General features: G+C 39.9%; 1 protein-coding gene across 1 annotated transcript in view; it reads right to left on the reverse strand.

The window, feature by feature from the left end:
- Positions 1–20,419, reverse strand: part of LOC131948997 (uncharacterized) — a 245,209-nt gene that overhangs the window by 30,421 nt on the left and 194,369 nt on the right. Inside the window, exon 4 of the mRNA XM_059310747.1 lies at positions 7,329–7,396. Within this exon, the coding sequence (XP_059166730.1) occupies positions 7,329–7,396 (68 nt within the window). The remainder of the gene's footprint in view (positions 1–7,328; positions 7,397–20,419) is intronic.

Raw genomic sequence — 20,419 nt, forward strand, 5'->3', positions numbered from 1 at the left:
CATGATTGATGAGTGTATGGGACGGGCCTTAATGGCGGCGGGACCTGGTCTTAACCTGCCCTGATTTATGGAGAGCTCTGGTCACTCTGTTTAACCCCCCTCCCCCCAACCCCCCAAACCAGAACTATAAATCATAAACATTATATACCTTATCCTTCACTTAGGAACTATTTTTAAAAATATGTGTTGTTGGAAGCTTTGACTTCAAAATTGCGCTTTAAGAAAAAATTGGTTCCCCAAATGTTTTGAAGATGTTCTTAAGGCGTCGATTTTGTACATGGGGTAAATCTCCGATGTAGAAAGCTGGACAACCACAAACCATATTTAAGTGATTCTTTAAAGTTAGCTTTACACTTAAAGTGCTCTTTTTGTTTAATGGTCTACTACACGGGTTCCCAACCTGGGGGTCGCGACCCCCCTGGGGGTCGCGAAGGTCTTTCTGGGGGGTCGCCAACTGGTATACTAAACCTTAGTAATTTGAAACAAAACAGAAATATTTAGAAGATTTTTTAAAATTCGGCTTCATTAACATCACTGGAAATGTAATAGAGAAGAAACAAAGCGCACTGTACAAAGTTGTTCTCAGTCACGAATCTATGAAATCTTCAAAACTAAAACTCCATTTGAGACGAGTCATTCGGAACACACCAAAAACATATGGAGTTCTTTCGTCGGCAAGAAGCTAGTTGCAAACGCCAGAGACTTGATCGAACTGGAAGTTTTCACCAACATTAGTGCAAGCATCAAATGAAGTCGCGATAGAAAATGCCAAGCAAAAAAAAAACAATAAGGGAAAATCTCATCAAACGCTGCATGTACGTAAATGTTAAATAACACATTTTTATCGAAATTAAGCTTTCACCATTGTTTGCTTTTCAAGTTGATAAATCAACAGACGTGAGTTCGTGTTCGCAGTTGCTGGTCTATGTCTATATTCATGCGGATGATAGCAAAGAAGAGTTGCTCTTTTGTGAAGATAGCATGGAGAAAATAAATACCATTTTTGAAACTGGATGATTAAAATGGGTTAGAACGGCTATGTGGGTTTGTACGGATGGTGCGCCATCTATGTTTAGCTCAAAATCGGGCTTTCAGAAAGCAGAAAAGATTTAGCTCCCTAACCACTGCCCTAACCAATCGACACCAATAGTCCATTGCTAGTATAAGTCGTAAATTATATAAAATCTGGAGCCTTCAAAGAACTGAGCAAAAACATTGATATAGATCACGAGGTTCTGCTCTTCTACACTGCAGTGCGCTGGCTGTCAAACGAAATCTGAAATCAAATTGTTCTTGGAAGTGCAAAGGAAACAAGACTTTTTGGTATACTTAAAACGACATAGAGTGATTGGAGAGAGTTTCATACCTAGCAGATGTGTTCGAACATCAAGATAAGCTTAACCTGAAGCTTTAGGGAAAATGAACGAATATTATAACTTTCCATGATAATCTCGGGGCATTTTTATCAAAGCTGTAAAATCGGTAAAGAAAATAAATCTTGGAAATATTGTAAATTTGAGAAACTCTGCGGTGTGGTAGATGAATCTGATTGTGAGATAATTAAAATTTTGAAAGAAGCGATTTCTGGGCATCTTGAATCTCTTGAAAACGAACTGCATCGCTATTTCTCTGAGCTGAAAAAAGAAGAATCTACATTGACGCATTACCCATTCTCTTCTTCCCTTGATGTTGCCAGCATTCCCGATGAATTACAAGATTATTATTATCTGATTTACAGAATGATTCCGCGTAAAATGAAAAACTGTATACACAATTTCGGTGTAGTATTCACCATTCATACCCAAACGTAAAATTGATTGACTTTTCGAGAATATATTTTCAACACTATTCTTTGATTAAAAACAAAATTAAGATAATTATAATGACATAGGTTGGCGTTAACAAAAATGGTTGTTAATTAAAAACTTAACCACGAAGGTTTAGTGAATAGTATGCAATTTTACTCATGCTATTAAAATAGTTATCAAGAGTAGTTCATATTGAAAGTCTAATAGAAAATCTTATTTTAGTGCTTATTAATTTTCATACTAATTTCGACTTTTTAATTCTATGGGGGTCGCGGGTCACTTAATTTTTATAAAAGGGGGTCGCCACTCGAAAAAGGTTGGGAACCACTGGTCTACTAGTTACATTTGCCATAGTGTTTGTTTTATTAAGCACAGAGGTTTTTAAACTTTATTTTTTTGCTGTTGTTCTATTTCACATGTTGATTGTTTTATTTTAAAAATGGGGTTGTTGATCACACATTGTGTTTTTTTTTCTATCTCACAACTAGGTTGTTCTATTACACCATTTGCGTGTTCTATTTCATCATATTATTGTTTCATTAAACTATGTGAGTGTTTTATATTATTTTACATTACATGTGTGTTCTACTTCAACATATTATTCTTCTATTACACTGTATATGTGTTCTTTTTAACAGCTAAGTTTTCAGTTTCGACCTTTGATACATCCAGTAAACGGAAGAAAAAACTTTAAACAAAAAAAAAATAAATAAACATGCCATTAAAACAAAAGAAATATCAAATCGAATACACAAGAATATTATGTTATATTTATAAACAAGATAACCACCCTTCCCCCCCCCCCCACCCACCTCTTTCCTACAGCAATACATTACGTTGAGGTAAATGATTGATGTGGCCCCATTATAAGCCATTAGGGGAGAGAACCGCGGTTATAATCGCGATATGGCACGATGTAAATGCATGTTTTTTGCATCCTTTTGTTCTAGCGGGCTCAAAAAATTGTTCTTTATTGCTTACATTAATCGGGTGGGACGCAGAACATATGGGGAGCCGGCTGCTTTACGATAAGGTAGGGGAAACAGGAGCCGGCACAAGTACGGCTCGTTATTGGTGGTGGAGCCCGCAGTCGGCTCTTTCTTGGTGGTGATGGATCTTTCGACTCTTTCTTGGAGGTGGTGGAGCCCGTAGTCGGCTCTTTCTTGGTGGTGGTGGATCATTCGGCTCTTTCTTAATGGTGGAGCCGGCAGTCGGTTCTTTCATGGTGGTAGAGCCGGCACAAGTACGGCTCATTCTTGGTGGTGGAGCCGGCAGTTGGTTCTTTCTTGGTGGTGGAACCGGCAGTCAGTTCTTTCATTCCGGTGGTGGATCCAGCAATTAGGGTACGGCTCTTAGAGGTGGAGGGGAGGGGGGGGGGTTAGAACTGGAATACGCTTTTTTCATTGTCATATTAGTAGGGCGTAGGCAGCTGGAGTATGATGTTTTCTTTTGGTGATGGAGTGGGTGGGGGTACCAGGAGTACAGCTTTTGGTTACGATCGTATGACGGTGGGGTGTACAGCCGTCATGCATACATCTCTCTTGATTAAAGGGAACCGGGTGGGTAGTGTTATCCCTGTCAGAGTTTCTTCCAGGCATCTCTTCGGGGGGGCTTTGCCCCCCCCCCCCCCCCCCCGAAAAATTTTTACCGCCCCCCCCCCCCCGAACGAAATGAAATTTATATAATTTATATAGAAAATATATACTTTTAACAGTGTCCGCCCCCCCCCCCCCGAAGAAAGTCTACCGCCCCCCCCCCCCCAAAATTTCAACCGCCCCCCCCCGGAGAAAAAAGTCTGGAAGAAACACTGATCCCTGTAAGTGGGTGTGGCACAATGGTAGTCTGATCAAACTGGTATAGAACCAAATGGCAAAGTGTAGCGATGTCCATAGGTTAAACTAAAGTAGTTGACAAACTTCAAATATCCTATGATCTAGCGCAGTGGTTCCCAACCTTTTTCGAGTGGCGACCCCCTTTTATAAAAATTAAGTGACCCGCGACCCCCATAGAATTAAAAAGTCGAAATTAGTATGAAAATTAATAAGCACTAAAATAAGATTTTCTATTAGACTTTCAATATGAACTACTCTTGATAACTATTTTAATAGCATGAGTAAAATTGCATACTATTCACTAAACCTTCGTGGTTAAGTTTTTAATTAACAACCATTTTTGTTAACGCCAACCTATGTCATTATAATTATCTTAATTTTGTTTTTAATCAAAGAATAGTGTTGAAAATATATTCTCGAAAAGTCAATCAATTTTACGTTTGGGTATGAATGGTGAATACTACACCGAAATTGTGTATACAGTTTTTCATTTTACGCGGAATCATTCTGTAAATCAGATAATAATAATCTTGTAATTCATCGGGAATGCTGGCAACATCAAGGGAAGAAGAGAATGGGTAATGCGTCAATGTAGATTCTTCTTTTTTCAGCTCAGAGAAATAGCGATGCAGTTCGTTTTCAAGAGATTCAAGATGCCCAGAAATCGCTTCTTTCAAAATTTTAATTATCTCACAATCAGATTCATCTACCACACCGCAGAGTTTCTCAAATTTACAATATTTCCAAGATTTATTTTCTTTACCGATTTTACAGCTTTGATAAAAATGCCCCGAGATTATCATGGAAAGTTATAATATTCGTTCATTTTCCCTAAAGCTTCAGGTTAAGCTTATCTTGATGTTCGAACACATCTGCTAGGTATGAAACTCTCTCCAATCACTCTATGTCGTTTTAAGTATACCAAAAAGTCTTGTTTCCTTTGCACTTCCAAGAACAATTTGATTTCAGATTTCGTTTGACAGCCAGCGCACTGCAGTGTAGAAGAGCAGAACCTCGTGATCTATATCAATGTTTTTGCTCAGTTCTTTGAAGGCTCCAGATTTTATATAATTTACGACTTATACTAGCAATGGACTATTGGTGTCGATTGGTTAGGGCAGTGGTTAGGGAGCTAAATCTTTTCTGCTTTCTGAAAGCCCGATTTTGAGCTAAACATAGATGGCGCACCATCCGTACAAACCCACATAGCCGTTCTAACCCATTTTAATCATCCAGTTTCAAAAATGGTATTTATTTTCTCCATGCTATCTTCACAAAAGAGCAACTCTTCTTTGCTATCATCCGCATGAATATAGACATAGACCAGCAACTGCGAACACGAACTCACGTCTGTTGATTTATCAACTTGAAAAGCAAACAATGGTGAAAGCTTAATTTCGATAAAAATGTGTTATTTAACATTTACGTACATGCAGCGTTTGATGAGATTTTCCCTTATTGTTTTTTTTTTGCTTGGCATTTTCTATCGCGACTTCATTTGATGCTTGCACTAATGTTGGTGAAAACTTCCAGTTCGATCAAGTCTCTGGCGTTTGCAACTAGCTTCTTGCCGACGAAAGAACTCCATATGTTTTTGGTGTGTTCCGAATGACTCGTCTCAAATGGAGTTTTAGTTTTGAAGATTTCATAGATTCGTGACTGAGAACAACTTTGTACAGTGCGCTTTGTTTCTTCTCTATTACATTTCCAGTGATGTTAATGAAGCCGAATTTTAAAAAATCTTCTAAATATTTCTGTTTTGTTTCAAATTACTAAGGTTTAGTATACCAGTTGGCGACCCCCCAGAAAGACCTTCGCGACCCCCAGGGGGGTCGCGACCCCCAGGTTGGGAACCCGTGATCTAGCGTCTTGATCCTTCGTTTTTATTACGTAACGATAGCCCTAACTATTAATTCCCTTAAAGAGGAAAAAGTTATAGTTTTTCTAAAAGTCTTATAGAAGGTTATATGTATTTTACAAAATGACTGCGGCTGAAATCTACGGTACGGCAGCGTAACATCATAGCTTATAGGGAACATAGGTCCTAACCCTAACAATAATCTGGTCTTAAAACGTAGAATATTCTACCGATACAAGGATCATACAGTTGGTTCGATTCTAACCCTAACCCCGCCATGTTGTAGAGTTGAACAACATCACCCAATACCAGGGTTTACATTTCCGTTAAACTGGTGTGCCAAGCAACAGCTTCCGATCGAACTGTGACGTCACAAAATGTGTTAATTAGCATGCGCGCGAACCACACCGAATCACGTGTTATCTTAAGACGACGCGTGGCCACGGCGTCATCACAGGTCACTCGTTGTGTGTTGCCTGTGTGTGTTGTGACCCACAGCACGCGGTGTTAACATTCTTAAACCACATAACACGGTCTATTTTTAAACCACGACGTGTAATTTACCGAACATATGCCATAGAGTTACAACCACAATTAGAAATAATTGTGTTTATATGTGGCTATGTTTCTCTGGGCTATAAATATCTACTGGCAGGGTGGTAGAAGAAAATTTGGGACCAGAGTGGCTATAACTATCTGGCCCATTACAGTCCATTCACTAAACACCATAGTGGCAAATACCCCAACACTTTCCAGTTCACAACACAAGTAAATAACACATAGACTAGTACCATCAACCGTAAAGAGAAACTTTAGGAACCTTAATTCCCAACACTTATTCCTAGTTATTTTTATATTATCCCCCCCCCCCCCCCCCCGTATTCTCATTCTATCAGATCTAGCAGACTTGTCTAATCTGTAGCTGTATGGTAGAGCACGGTAGTTTATATCAGTTCTTAAAATATGGATAGTGCATCGTTCGGTTTGGCATCAACAAGTAGAGCCTATATACATTAGGCATCAAAATGTAGGGCCTATATACATTTAAAAGAGAGGTTGTGTGGGCTGTATTGTGTCAGCTACTAATGCACTAAAATGAGAAAAAAAAAAACTAAAACACCCCCCTTCCTTCCCGTAACTAACCATTCACACACATACAAACAGATCACAGTAAAGTGCCCAACGTGTGATTGTTAGTTTAAAATGCCCCCCCCCCCCCCCTAGTTAAAAATGTTAGGTGCTGTCCGAGATTTTGTCCCGACAGGTTTTTAGGAGGACGGCATATCCGCCGTCTATCTGGCAACGTCCACGCTGTACGCATGCGCAGTACTTTAGCGCATGTGCGAGTCAATTGTTGACACAGCTCTCAGTGGTGGTGGTGGTGGTGGGAGAGGGGGGGGAGTACCTTAATGGACACGGCCGAGTTAACGGTCCTTTCAGGATGTGACTAAAGCACAACAGCCAGATTTTTTTTTTAAATAAATTATATTTCAGTATTTTGACTAATCGATAGGAATTTAAACAATTTCTGCCCAAGTGTACAAATATAGTTTGAATATAGTTTCGACGCAGGATTTTAAAATAAGAAATTATAGCGGAATTCGCTGATTAAGATTGAATTGTCAACTGTTCAAATAGAGCATCCATAGAGCATCCATTGTAACAAAACAATAGCCTTTGCTATTTGCACGGTTCGCAGTATCTTAGCAAGGCCGATCACTCGATCGGACTAGAAAAACTAGACGAGCACATTTAGACACAGTAGACGACGACACAATTAGACTTGACTAGACGCATGTCAAGACACCATGCCTCGACTCGGTGACTTACTTTGTTTATACTGCAAGACGTTCTGGTGTTTTGACGTCATCACGAGACAGATGTTGCACATTTTGTTTCTGAAAGAGAGAAAAATAAAACACATGGTTAACATCGATATACGCTGATAAAATCAAGTGTGTGTGTATATATGTGTGTTTGTGTGTGGGCGAGGGGGGGGGATATAGTAAAGGGGGGGACGAGACAGTAGCTAAAGTGCATACGCTGATAAAATCAAGTGTGTGTGGGGGGGGATGGGGGAGGAATATTGTAAAGGGGGAAGTGACGGCGGCTAAAGTGCAAAGAGATGATAACATATTTAAGTTTGAAATTAATGAGGCACACGTGTAATTAAACTTTAGCCATAAGGGGAGAGGCGGGTAGGGAGGGGGGGGGGGAGACAAATACAAGAGCATCAATTTGATAATGTAATAAAATGTGTAGCTTTTCGATTACTTCTGCCTGTATTGCCCCCAGGGGAGATAATGGGCTAATTTTGTGACATGGTCGTTTTAAGCTCGTGAGTAAAGAGAACAGGGACGCCACGGTGGTGTCCCGAGGAAGGGTGGGTGGGGGAGGGCGAGTAGTACAGGGCATGTGGTACCTGACTAACAATTAATACAATCAATGCCTATGATATTTTACAACCTCGTTCTTGATTGATGGGCAGGCGGAGACAGTGTGGGGTGTAATGTGGGTTACAGTCAGGGAAAGGTTAAGTAGGCCTGGCGGTATCGATCCTTAGATCCGCGCAGAGAATGGTATCGATTCGCGCTGAAGGTTAGCTCTGAAATGCTGGTTAGGTGGGTTGGGTGGTGGACAAGTTACGTGTTAAATTTGGTGGCGGTAGATACGTCCGGCAGTAGATGTGTACATGAGTGATAACGGCGTTGTGGCTCATATTAAAAGTATATTGAACCAGACAAGAAAATAGCATACGTCAAAGAGTAGTAATCACATACATACATATATATATATATATATATATATATATATATATATATATATATATATATATATATATATATATATATATATATATATATATATATATATATATATATATATATATATACATACATAAATATACATATATATATATACTTACATATAAATATTAACACACACACACATATATCTATATAATATGTGTGTGTATATTTATATGTATATTTATATGTATATTTATATATGAAATATATATATATATATATATATATATATATATATATATATATATATATATATATATATATATATATATATATATATATATATATATGCCTATATATTGAAAATTAGAGAGAAAAAAGCCGATTAGATTAGCTAAAAAGGACGTATTTAAATTTAAAAGTGAAAACCTTTTAATGACTATTTTGGGGTGACGTTCCTGCGCTTCTAACATTTCTATAAAGTTAATCTGTAATTACTGAAAACTTCTTCATTTATCAACAACGGAAAAATCGTCTGCAAATATTTTAACATTTCTTTTAATTTAAAATTGTGGGGTTAACGCCTGAATTATATTCTTCTGCATCAGGAGAGGAAGGCCGATATGTTTTTTTTTTAATCTCCAGCAGACAAGATCTGCGTAGCTGGACGTTTCAGCGTCATGGTGTTTAGTGACACCGGAAGTATCTCCCTGATTGAACGCGGAAGTGACGTCAGTGGCGCAAAACGAGGGCTACTAATTGCCCGCACATAAACTGCTAGAGACGGGAACACCCTCTGAATGCGATCGTGTTGGTTTGGGGTAATGGGAAAGAACAATATTTTCTTATTGATCAGGGGCGGTAAGCCCTGCTAGCGTTTAGTCGGCGCGGAGGATGCGCACGGCTTAATGCGGGCGCGGAGGGGTGGTGGAGCTGCATTACCCCCACCTCCCTCAGCCCCCCCCCCCCCACCCCAACAGTGGTTAGCTGTGAGAGCAGAGAACGATTTTCAATCATTAACGGTGAGTTGTTCCCGATGAATCAGTCTAGACCTATGTAGACACCGGCACGCGATCCGCTGCTTAATTCTCCGGGAACATTCTAGATCGGCGGTCCTCTCGCAGTACTGCCCCCCCCCCTTCCCTACCACACTGAGGTAACATTGTAGATGGGCGATAACTCACACTTTCCTGCCCATCCCCTCCCATGCACGGGAAACATTTTACAATAGCGGTACTCACATATCGCTGTCCCTGGATTCCCCCCCCCCCCCCATCACCTGTAGTTATCATTAACGTTACCCTAAGAAGATAATGTATGTGGTGCCATTTGTGCCACGTCCCCCCCCCACCCCCCCACCCCACACTTCCGACCCTCAATTAAAGCTTTGATGTATTTGGTTGTTACCACTGTTTAAAGAACGGATCGCATTTTTTTACACAAAGTTACTTATGTGAGTAAAGTATTTTTCCGCCGGAAAAAGTTATCAGTACACGGTTAATAAAAATCACGAAGGTGGGTCAGTTTGTATGTTGATAGTTCTTCCGGTGTGGGTTGGCTAGAGTACTTGAGTGTGTTGTCTTTGTGGGTTGATTTGTCTTACCCGTGTGAGGGTTAATAATATTAATTAATCTTAATTTGTACGTTGATCGTCTTGATTTCACATGGTGATAAAAATGAATTAAATTGTGTGTGCGTGCGTGTGTGTGTGTGTGTTGGATTAATAGTCTTGCCAATTTATGTTGATAATCTGGTTTTTATAAGTTGGTAGTTTTGTATTTAATAGTTGATAGTAATGTATATATTGTTCGCCAGTTAATAGTCTAAAAGTTAGAAAGATAAACTACAGCTTTCCAGTGTAAAATGTCTTGCATGTGCAAGTCGAGACCCATCTAAGTACATCCGGTCGTTTGGTTGATTTCCCTACGCCTGCTTGTAAAGAGAAGCCGCCAAAATCTATTAATAGATGATAAATGAAAAGAGGGCTGGTGGTAAAAAATGGGGGGAGAGAAGGGCGAACTTGACATCCCATTATGCAGAGAAGACTGGGGTATTCCCATAACCCATGAATAATAGATAGGTTAAAACGTGTTAATCTAAGTACACGGGTACAGTAAGGTGATAGGGGGCAGGGCGGGCCACCCCATAGGACCCCTAGTAAGACGTCTGACCCCAAGACAAAAAAAAATCATGGATGGTGTGATCCAATGCATGATCTACATACAACAACACCCCCTCCCCCATTTTTGTTTACCCCACAGTACAGGGAAACATGTCTGTTTACCCATATTTCCCCATTCTTTAACTGGCAGCAAACACTTGTTTATAGCAGGCTGTGAGACGCTAATGACGTAAACTTGTTCCCACACAGATGTAAGTTTTCATGCCGGCTGACGTGCGTCTATTTGTCAACTAATTGTTTGCTCACTTCTTGTTAAATTTCCGTTATGTAACGCTGACATTTTCGTCGATTACGTAAAAATAACCGTTCGGGTTTTCCCAATGTCTAATCTATTTTTATAGAAAGAATACTTTTAAAAACAGAAAAAAAAAAAAAAAAAAAAAAAACTTGCAACCTACTTGGGTGGAGAGAGAATAGGTTTAAAATTTTTAAAAAGAAAGGAATGAGACAAGCAAAGAAACAAATTTTAACTTATAATTTTTCGATTTGTATTCTTGGTTAAATTAGGAAATTAGATACGAGATTAGCCAAACAAAGCAAGCTTGAATTACGGGAGTGATTTAGAATTTCTTTACGTCAGAGAATAAGAAGAGGTTGGTTTATTTAAAGATCGGGTTACCGAGTTCAAACAAACACACGCCAAGAGTTTCTGATTTGCATCATATAAAGCGATTTTAAAAATTAGCAGTTTTTCGCGCTGGGGCATCTTGTGATGTAATTATGACTTCCGGTTGAAAAGACCAGGTTACAATTAAGACGTGGAGTAGGGTGACGGGAGGGGGGGGGGGGTTGAGTGGGTAGTTGGGTGATGAATTATAAGGAGTGGGGATGAGTGTGGTGGGGGTGGTGGTAAATAGAGAACAAGGGGGAGGGGGGAGTCTGAAGTGTGGGGGAGGGTGGATGTCTAGGGAGCGGGGTGCGATTGTCAGGTCTATTAGGGGGTGGAGGGCGTGGTAGTAATCCAACCAAGTGGGGTATGGCGCACGACCCAGACGCCCTCTACACGGAGCATGAAAGCCATCCAACAATTTCGAGATACTGAAATTACGCCAGAAGGTCAAACCATCGACTGAGGAGGTCGTTAAAATTTAGCATTTAATTCCTAATTGAGAGTTCAATTAAGAGCCACGTTTAAGTTTTAATTTGGGCTCAGTTTTCCAGCCCCTAGCGACCAAGGGGGTCGGCGGTGATGATCGGTTCTTGAGATCGCGGATATTGTCACCCCCCCCCCTCCCACAATTCAACGGGTCTCCGGTCCGGTTGTATGGGGCTCCCCTGTCGCGCTGGGGAGGGCAGGGTTTCCCTTAGAGTGTGCTTAATAAAAGTCGTTAGGAATTCTTGGCACAAAAAAAAATCTGATTTAATTAATACGAAATCAATGACGCCATAAAGGTTAAGCCTGCGTCGGGTGAGATGCGATCCTGTTTTTAATTTAACGAGTCCCAATCATTTTCAGTTTTCAATGTGTTTTTTTTCTCCTTTATAAGGTGGATAAACTAACCTGAAGTAACGGTAGAGGACAGAACGTATCTAGTATAGCCCTACAGAGACGTTACCTGATACTGTAGTAAATAAATACAGCTTAGTGGTCGATTTCAAAAGGAAGTTACAACGAATGTCAATAGTATATAACAATGTCTACTTAGAATAATGGATCTGTATATTGGTTTGTGTATTTTAGTGGCTCGGTACACTACGTTTGTATTCAACAGTGGCACAGTACACTATGTTTATAATGGCACCGTGAATTGTATATATCACTATAATGGCAAAGGGCACTGTCTGTGACTTGTACTTTACTGGCATAGTGCACTCGCTATGTACTATACTGTTAGAGTGCATCATTGTCTTGGTACTTTGCTGTTATAGTGCACTGTCTATGTACAGAAGTGGCCTCGATCGTGTTGATGCGGTGGTTACATTTGCAATGTAGTTCTCACGTTGAAAATCCAGATCGATCGATATTTACTTGAATTTGATTTAAAAACAAAATTACCCTGGGGCTAAGTTTTTCGTGTTCTGGTTTGCCCAGTTGTATTTTGTCGTGTTATGTTTTGTCGTGCTGTGTCTTGTCGATTTGTGTTTTTTTCGATCTGTGTTTTGTTGTATTGTGTTTTGTCGATTTGTGTTTTGTCGTGTTGTGTTTTGTCGTGTTGTGTTTTGTCGTGTTGTGTTTTGTCCACTTGTGTTATGTTGAGTAGCCAGAAGAAAGAACGAGGTCAACTCTTCGAACACACAAACTACTCACACCACACGCGCAAGGTGATCTATTATAGCTTGTGTTTTAAAATTAGCGTATATATGAAAAGATGGCCTATATGTGCTATACTGAGAAAAGAAACAATTTTTTGCTATATATTGTTGATATTTTTGTTCTTAAAATACCTTTCTTGATGGAAGATAAACAATGCTACGTAACAATGTAAAGGGAGGAAGGTGTTTTAAGTAGATTAGGTAGAATAGTTTAGCTCAGAACGGTTTAGGTTAGAATGTTTAGATTAGAATATTTAGGTCAAAATGTTTTAGGTTACTATAATTTAGGTTAGAAAGTGTTATCTTTGCAGGTTATTTAAAAAAAACAAGTTAATAAAAAGTCTAGTGACAATTTAAGCGCAATTTCCTTAGGTTCAAATAATAGTCTAAAAATAGATAGTGATCAAGTTTGTTTTTAAACTAGCTCCTCCTCCTTCGCTTGCGGCTCGCGGAGTTCGCTGCTAAGCCAGCCAGGTCACATGATTTACCCTCGTCCTCCTTCGCCTTCCACTGCCGATACCTCGAGCTACATAAAACAAATGACAAAACTACGGGACAATTTTAAAAAGGTAATGCCACAAAACCATTGACACAGAAAAAAAGTAACGCCTACAGAAGAATTGACAACATGGGACAAACGGCGACTCCAACAACAAAAAACATCACAACAAACGCATAACAAATGACACGGAACAAACAACACAGCACAAGACAAAAGGCAGCACGGTGCTACAAGCCTACACAAAACAAGCACATAGCATTAGTGGCAAGCTTAGCCTTGTTTAGTATTTATTTAAAGCATTTGTCGGTTCGATACAGGAGATCAAAGGGACGGTAAAACAAAAAGTTCTGTGTTGCTGCGATACGGCCGAGTCCCAAAGGGTGCTTCACACAGTAAGCTGTCTTCACACATGATTCGTCTATTGTTAGTTTTCAGTGATTCATGCTTTTATATATATTTTTTAATACCAATTCACGGTTTGCAAAGTGATCAGTTTGTGTCGTAAGACTTTTTTTTTATAGTAGGATAAATGTTAGATTTATCTAATACCAAGATACCAGGTTAAACTTAAGGTTTAACTTTGGTTTAACCGTTTGTTTACTGTCAAGTTTGTGTCAGAACAGGACGGCATAAAGTTTGATCAAAGGGAGGGAACTGTTCACGTAATTCACGTGTAGATTCACAGTTAATATTTGATGGCTGAGTGCTAAAAACTGAACAATACTTAACACATGTTTTCAATCAATTAGGCGTGTCAGAATCAATCATTCTTTAAGCTGATTGTTAAATCAAATACAGTTTGATTGATTATAAATCTTAGAATAATTTAATATAACGATTGTTTTGTTTTTCCTTTTGCATTCATTTAAGCTTAAATGAATTTCATATAGGAAAATCACAAAACAAAAAATAACCAAGAATGGAGACAAGGCCATATTTAAAAAAATATTCTCAACCTTCATCTGACATTCGCCTTAGAAAATGAAACTCGCCTTAGAAAATGAAACAGACAAAAACAGCACATAAAATCCGGTCAATATGTTTAACGTTGTTGACAAGACGAATACAAGAGCGGATGTCGTGGGAATCTCGGAAAATATAAATTTAACGCGGCCTGTGGACAAGGGGCCTCAGCATTCAAACAGTCAGCACACAGAAGATAATTATTTAACAACCCCGAAAGGCAAGAGTATATCAACATCATCCAATGTCGTCTGGATATGTCGGGCTGTAGAACATTCCCTGTCCACTGAACACGACTACGGCGTATTACTCTCGTTATGCAACTCGATTATGGCCTAATGCTCTCGTTGTATCCATTTACAACACGTCCACAGTCTATTACTCCTTGTATCCATGGCAACAAGTCTTCCCTTAAACTGATCTTGTCCAAAGTTATCAAGACTTACTGCTATGGAACAAAAAGGGAAAAAAAACCACTACAAGTATTTCGGTCTACTACAAAATTCCCAGCTTCTCAGATATGTGGACAATAATGTAAATATTTCAGTTTAGTTTACACGCCGGTCAATTCTCCAATAATTTAAAAACTTAAGCACTCGATACCTCCACGATTTTTAAATTAAGTATCGTGAGATATATATATATATATATATATATATATATATATATATATATATATATATATATATATATATATATATATATATATATATATATATATATATATATATATAGGGGAGGTGGAATTGTATATAGGGGTGGTGGTTAATGGTGATGATACATACCGTTATACACAGTGGAGTGGTTTATAAAATGTAATAATTTATTAGTTACATGATATGGTTATAATATGTGGGCGATCACTAACATCATTTAGGTAATTCGACTCTTTCCTCGTAGATTTTATGACACATGTCACTATTAGAGGAAGATCTGTCAGCCCGAGCACTGAAAACTACAGCTTTCCCGCAGACTCGCAAATCTGATTCCAGGTGTTCGACCACAGGTAAAACAATACCAGCATAATGAAGAAAACTTGATTAAAATCTTTGATCTGCCTGCCTGATCGATGTCTGGTCGAAATAATAATCGATAACTGATCATTACTGAAACAATATATCAGCCCGTCTGACGTATATACGTAACGTGGCGGTGTTCTTTGATGTTCCTGTTTTATTGGGAGGGGGGGGGGAACCCCGGGTCACCCAGGATCAAAACCCGATCAATCAAAACCTATCAAACGATTCACATAAAAGAATGCATAAAAGGGGTAAATCCAAGTTATGGATGCTTCTTTCTCTCTCTCTCTCTCTCTCTCTTTTTTTTGGGGGGGGGGGGGGGATTTTTGTGGACATTTCGGGGAGAGAGGGGAGACAATATATTTTTATCACTTGTACCGGACTAGTGTCAGCTTATAGGTGTAGAGGCTATGTTTGGTAGCAGAGGGTTGTGTCAGCTTATAGGTGTAGAGGCTATGTTTGGTACAGAGGGTTGTGTCAGCTTATAGGTGTAGAGGCTATGTTTGGTACAGAGGGTTGTGTCAGCTTATAGGTGTAGAGGCTATGTTTGGTAGTGTCAGCTTATAGGTGTAGAGGCTATGTTTGGTACAGAGGGTTGTGTCAGCTTATAGGTGTAGAGGCTATGTTTGGTACAGAGGGTTGTGTCAGCTTATAGGTGTAGAGGCTATGTTTGGTAGTGTCAGCTTATAGGTGTAGAGGCTATGTTTGGTACAGAGGGTTGTGTCAGCTTATAGGTGTAGAGGCTATGTTTGGTACAGAGGGTTGTGTCAGCTTATAGGTGTAGAGGCTATGTTTGGTAGTGTCAGCTTATAGGTGTAGAGGCTATGTTTGGTAGTGTCAGCTTATAGGTGTAGAGGCTATGTTTGGTACAGAGGGTAGTGTCAGCTTATAGGTGTAGAGGCTATGTTTGGTAGTGTCATCTTATAGGTGTAGAGGCTATGTTTGGTACAGAGGGTTGTGTCAGCTTATAGGTGTAGAGGCTATGTTTGGTACAGAGGGTTGTGTCAGCTTATAGGTGTAGAGGCTATGTTTGGTAGTGTCAGCTTATAGGTGTAGAGGCTATGTTTGGTAGTGTCAGCTTATAGGTGTAGAGGCTATGTTTGGTACAGAGGGTTGTCTCAGCTTATAGGTGTAGAGGCTATGTTTGGTAGTGTCAGCTAATAGGTGTAGAGGCTATGTTTGGTAGTGTCAGCTTATAGGTGTAGAGGCTATGTTTGGTACAGAGGGTAGTGTCAGCTTATAGGTGTAGAGGCTATGTTTGGTACAGAGGGTAGTGTCAGCTTATAGGTGTAGAGGCTATGTTTGGTACAGAGGGTTGTGTCAGCTTATAGGTGTAGAGGCTATGTTTGGTAGTGTCAGCTTATAGGTGTAGAGGCTATGTTTGGTACAGAGGGTTGTGTCAGCTTATAGGTGTAGAGGCTATGTTTGGTACAGAGGGTTGTGTCAGCTTATAGGTGTAGAGGCTATGTTTGGTAGTGTCAGCTTATAGGTGTAGAGGCTATGTTTGGTAGTGTCAGCTTATAGGTGTAGAGGCTATGTTTGGTACAGAGGGTAGTGTCAGCTTATAGGTGTAGAGGCTATGTTTGGTAGTGTCAGCTTATAGGTGTAGAGGCTATGTTTGGTACAGAGGGTTGTGTCAGCTTATAGGTGTAGAGGCTATGTTTGGTACAGAGGGTTGTGTCAGCTTATAGGTGTAGAGGCTATGTTTGGTACATAGGGTTGTGTCAGCTTATAGGTGTAGAGGCTATGTTTGGTACAGAGGGTAGTGTCAGCTTATAGGTGTAGAGGCTATGTTTGGTAGCAGCGGGTAGTGTCAGCTTATAGGTGTAGAGGCTATGTTTGGTACAGAGGGTAGTGTCAGCTTATAGGTGTAGAGGCTATGTTTGGTACAGAGGGTTGTGTCAGCTTATAGGTGTAGAGGCTATGTTTGGTAGTGTCAGCTTATAGGTGTAGAGGCTATGTTCGGTACAGAGGGTTGTGTCAGCTTATAGGTGTAGAGGCTATGTTTGGTACAGAGGGTTGTGTCAGCTTATAGGTGTAGAGGCTATGTTTGGTAGTGTCAGCTTATAGGTGTAGAGGCTATGTTTGGTACAGAGGGTAGTGTCAGCTTATAGGTGTAGAGGCTATGTTTGGTAGTGTCAGCTTATAGGTGTAGAGGCTATGTTTGGTACAGAGGGTTGTGTCAGCTTATAGGTGTAGAGGCTATGTTTGGTACAGAGGGTTGTGTCAGCTTATAGGTGTAGAGGCTATGTTTGGTACAGAGGGTTGTATCAGCTTATAGGTGTAGAGGCTATGTTTGGTACATAGGGTTGTGTCAGCTTATAGGTGTAGAGGCTATGTTTGGTACAGAGGGTAGTGTCAGCTTATAGGTGTAGAGGCTATGTTTGGTACAGAGGGTTGTGTCAGCTTATAGGTGTAGAGGCTATGTTTGGTACAGAGGGTTGTGTCAGCTTATAGGTGTAGAGGCTATGTTTGGTACAGAGGGTAGTGTCAGCTTATAGGTGTAGAGGCTATGTTTGGTACAGAGGGTTGGAGTAAAAGTAGTACACGAGTTGTAGAGATGGTACTTAGTACATGAACAACTGAGTTTGTATTCAGCACTAGGACAATAGATACGGTACTCAGTACTATAGCAACATAGAAGGTACTCAGTACCATAGTAACAAAGATGGTACTCACTAATATAAAATGGGTACGGTAAAAAGAACTAGAGTACCTATTATGGTAAACACTAGACAGACAGTCAACAGCGTTATCAGATGCCACATACATCCATCAACGTTACCAAGAAACCAACATACATTATCCAATGTTACCAATACAATGTGACTTACGTCCAACAACGTTACCAAGTAACCAACATACAATATCCAACGTTTATAAACCAATGCCACAGACATCCAATATCCAACAACGTTACAAAGCAGACACCACATACATCAAACATCCAACAACGTTACCAAACCGATGCAACATACATCAAACATCCAGCACTTGGAGCGGGTTAAACTAGAGCTTCCCTCTGTTAATTACGGCCGTAATTATATTTGTCCCCATCACGGGCTATAACGACGACAATAAATTAACATAAAAATCTTGATTGAATTTCGAACGTGTCAACGCAACCTATCAACACTGATTTCATTAGATGAGAAAAAAATTCTTGCAGATCATTTTTTCATCTGGGTATCAACGTGTTTTTTTGGACGGCTAGCCGTTTAGTTGCTGCATTCATTGTTTGGTCAAGTCTTTTGGCCATTAGGTAGACAGTCAAGTCTTTTGGCCACTTGGTGGACAGTCAAGTCTTTTGGCCATTAGGTGGACAGTCAAGTCTTTTGGCCATTAGACAGTCAAGTCTTTTGGCCACTAGGTGGAGAGTCTGGTCTTTTGGCCACTAGGTGGACAGTCAAGTCTTTTGGCCACTTGGTGGACAGTCAAGTCTTTTGGCCATTAGACAGTCAAGTCTTTTGGCCACTTGGTGGACAGTCAAGTCTTTTGGCCACTAGGTGGACAGTCAAGTCTTTTGGCCACTAGGTGGACAGTCAAGTCTTTTGGCCATTAGGTGGACAGTCAAGTCTTTTGGCCATTAGACAGTCAAGTCTTTTGGCCACTAGGTGGACAGTCAAGTCTTTTGGCCACTAGGTGGACAGTCAAGTCTTTTGGCCACTTGGTGGACAGTCAAGTCTTTTTGCCATTAGACAGTCAAGTCTTTTGGCCACTTGGTGGACAGTCAAGTCTTTTGGCCACTAGGTGGACAGTCAAGTCTTTTGGCCACTAGGTGGACAGTCAAGTCTTTTGGCCACTAGGTGGACAGTCAAGTCTTTTGGCCACTTGGTGGACAGTCAAGTCTTTTGGCCATTAGGTGAACAGTCAAGTCTTTTGGCCATTAGACAGTCAAGTCTTTTGGCCACTTGGTGGACAGTCAAGTCTTTTGGCCACTAGGTGGACAGTCAAGTCTTTTGGCCACTTGGTGGACAGTCAAGTCTTTTGGCCATTAGGTGGACAGTCAAGTCTTTTGGCCACTTGGTGGACAGTCAAGTCTTTTGGCCACTTGGTGGACAGTCAAGTCTTTTGGCAATTAGGTGGACAGTCAAGTCTTTTGGCTACTTTGGTGTCAAATTAGTATTTGGCCACTTCAGTTTCAGTAAAGTCTTTTGGTCACTAGGAGGACTGTCAAATTTTTCGGCCACTAGAAAGAGAATCATCTTTTGTAAGTCTTTTGGCCGTCACACGCTAACGTGTGATTGTTATTCCCCTACAGGGTAGGTTACAAGACCTCACACCAGAACCTTCATTTTAACCTGTCGCTAACACAAAGACTTAAAGCAACGCAGAAAACAAACCCACGTCAGCACATGCAGATGGTGGTACGGAAAAACCATCACGTAATGACTAATGTCACAAACACCATTTGGTCAAAGTATTGTGGAGTTAGCACTAAAACACATTGTAGATATTTTAAGCGTGAAAACCGTAAATTTTTGCGCCATTTGTTTCTTTTTTCGAGCTCCATCTGCACGAGATTTAACAGGAAGTTTTCCAGACCCGGTACTTGAAAACTGTTACTTTATTTAGAACCACTTCTTGTCTCCCTTTCACAGACTTGTTGTCAAGGTGGTCTCCCTTAGACCAGGACTAAATGACTCGAACTGGGGGGATTTATGATGAAAGTTGGACCAATAGCGTTGATTTGGGTCAAAGGGTATGACCTCTAGACGGGCTTAAAAGCCTAATAAAAGGTCAATATCAAGGTGAAATGGTGAAACGGCGGTTTAGTGCTAAGGGTTTGAAAAGCGCTCTCGGTGAAATTCTCTATAGGACGGCCGGATAAACTATTTTCACATCCAACTATTGGACGGTTAAATATACTATTTTCACATTTATTTGGACGGTCATGTACAATATATTGACATTCAATTGTTGGACGGTCAAATAAACTAATTTCAAATTCGACTAATTGGACGGCCAGGTAAACTATTTTTGCATTCAACTATTTGGACGGCCAGTTCATGTTCAGATTAACTATTCCCTCAATTAACAATATAAATGATGGTTTCATGCTTGAAGGGAGACGACCCTAACTAAACCTACCGTATAGTGTTACCTTGATGCCGGGTGATTAATAACAAAAATAATAACGATGATGTTAATGACATAATAACGTAATTTGATCAAACTAATCAAACCTTAAGCGGATAATATTTTTTTTTAATTTACATTTTATTTATGGGCCTACCACCCCTTTATTCATA

Source organism: Physella acuta, unplaced genomic scaffold (assembly GCF_028476545.2).
Source record: "Physella acuta isolate Inbredline_101_S28 unplaced genomic scaffold, ASM2847654v3 ptg000669l, whole genome shotgun sequence".
NCBI classification, from domain to species: domain Eukaryota; kingdom Metazoa; phylum Mollusca; class Gastropoda; family Physidae; genus Physella; species Physella acuta.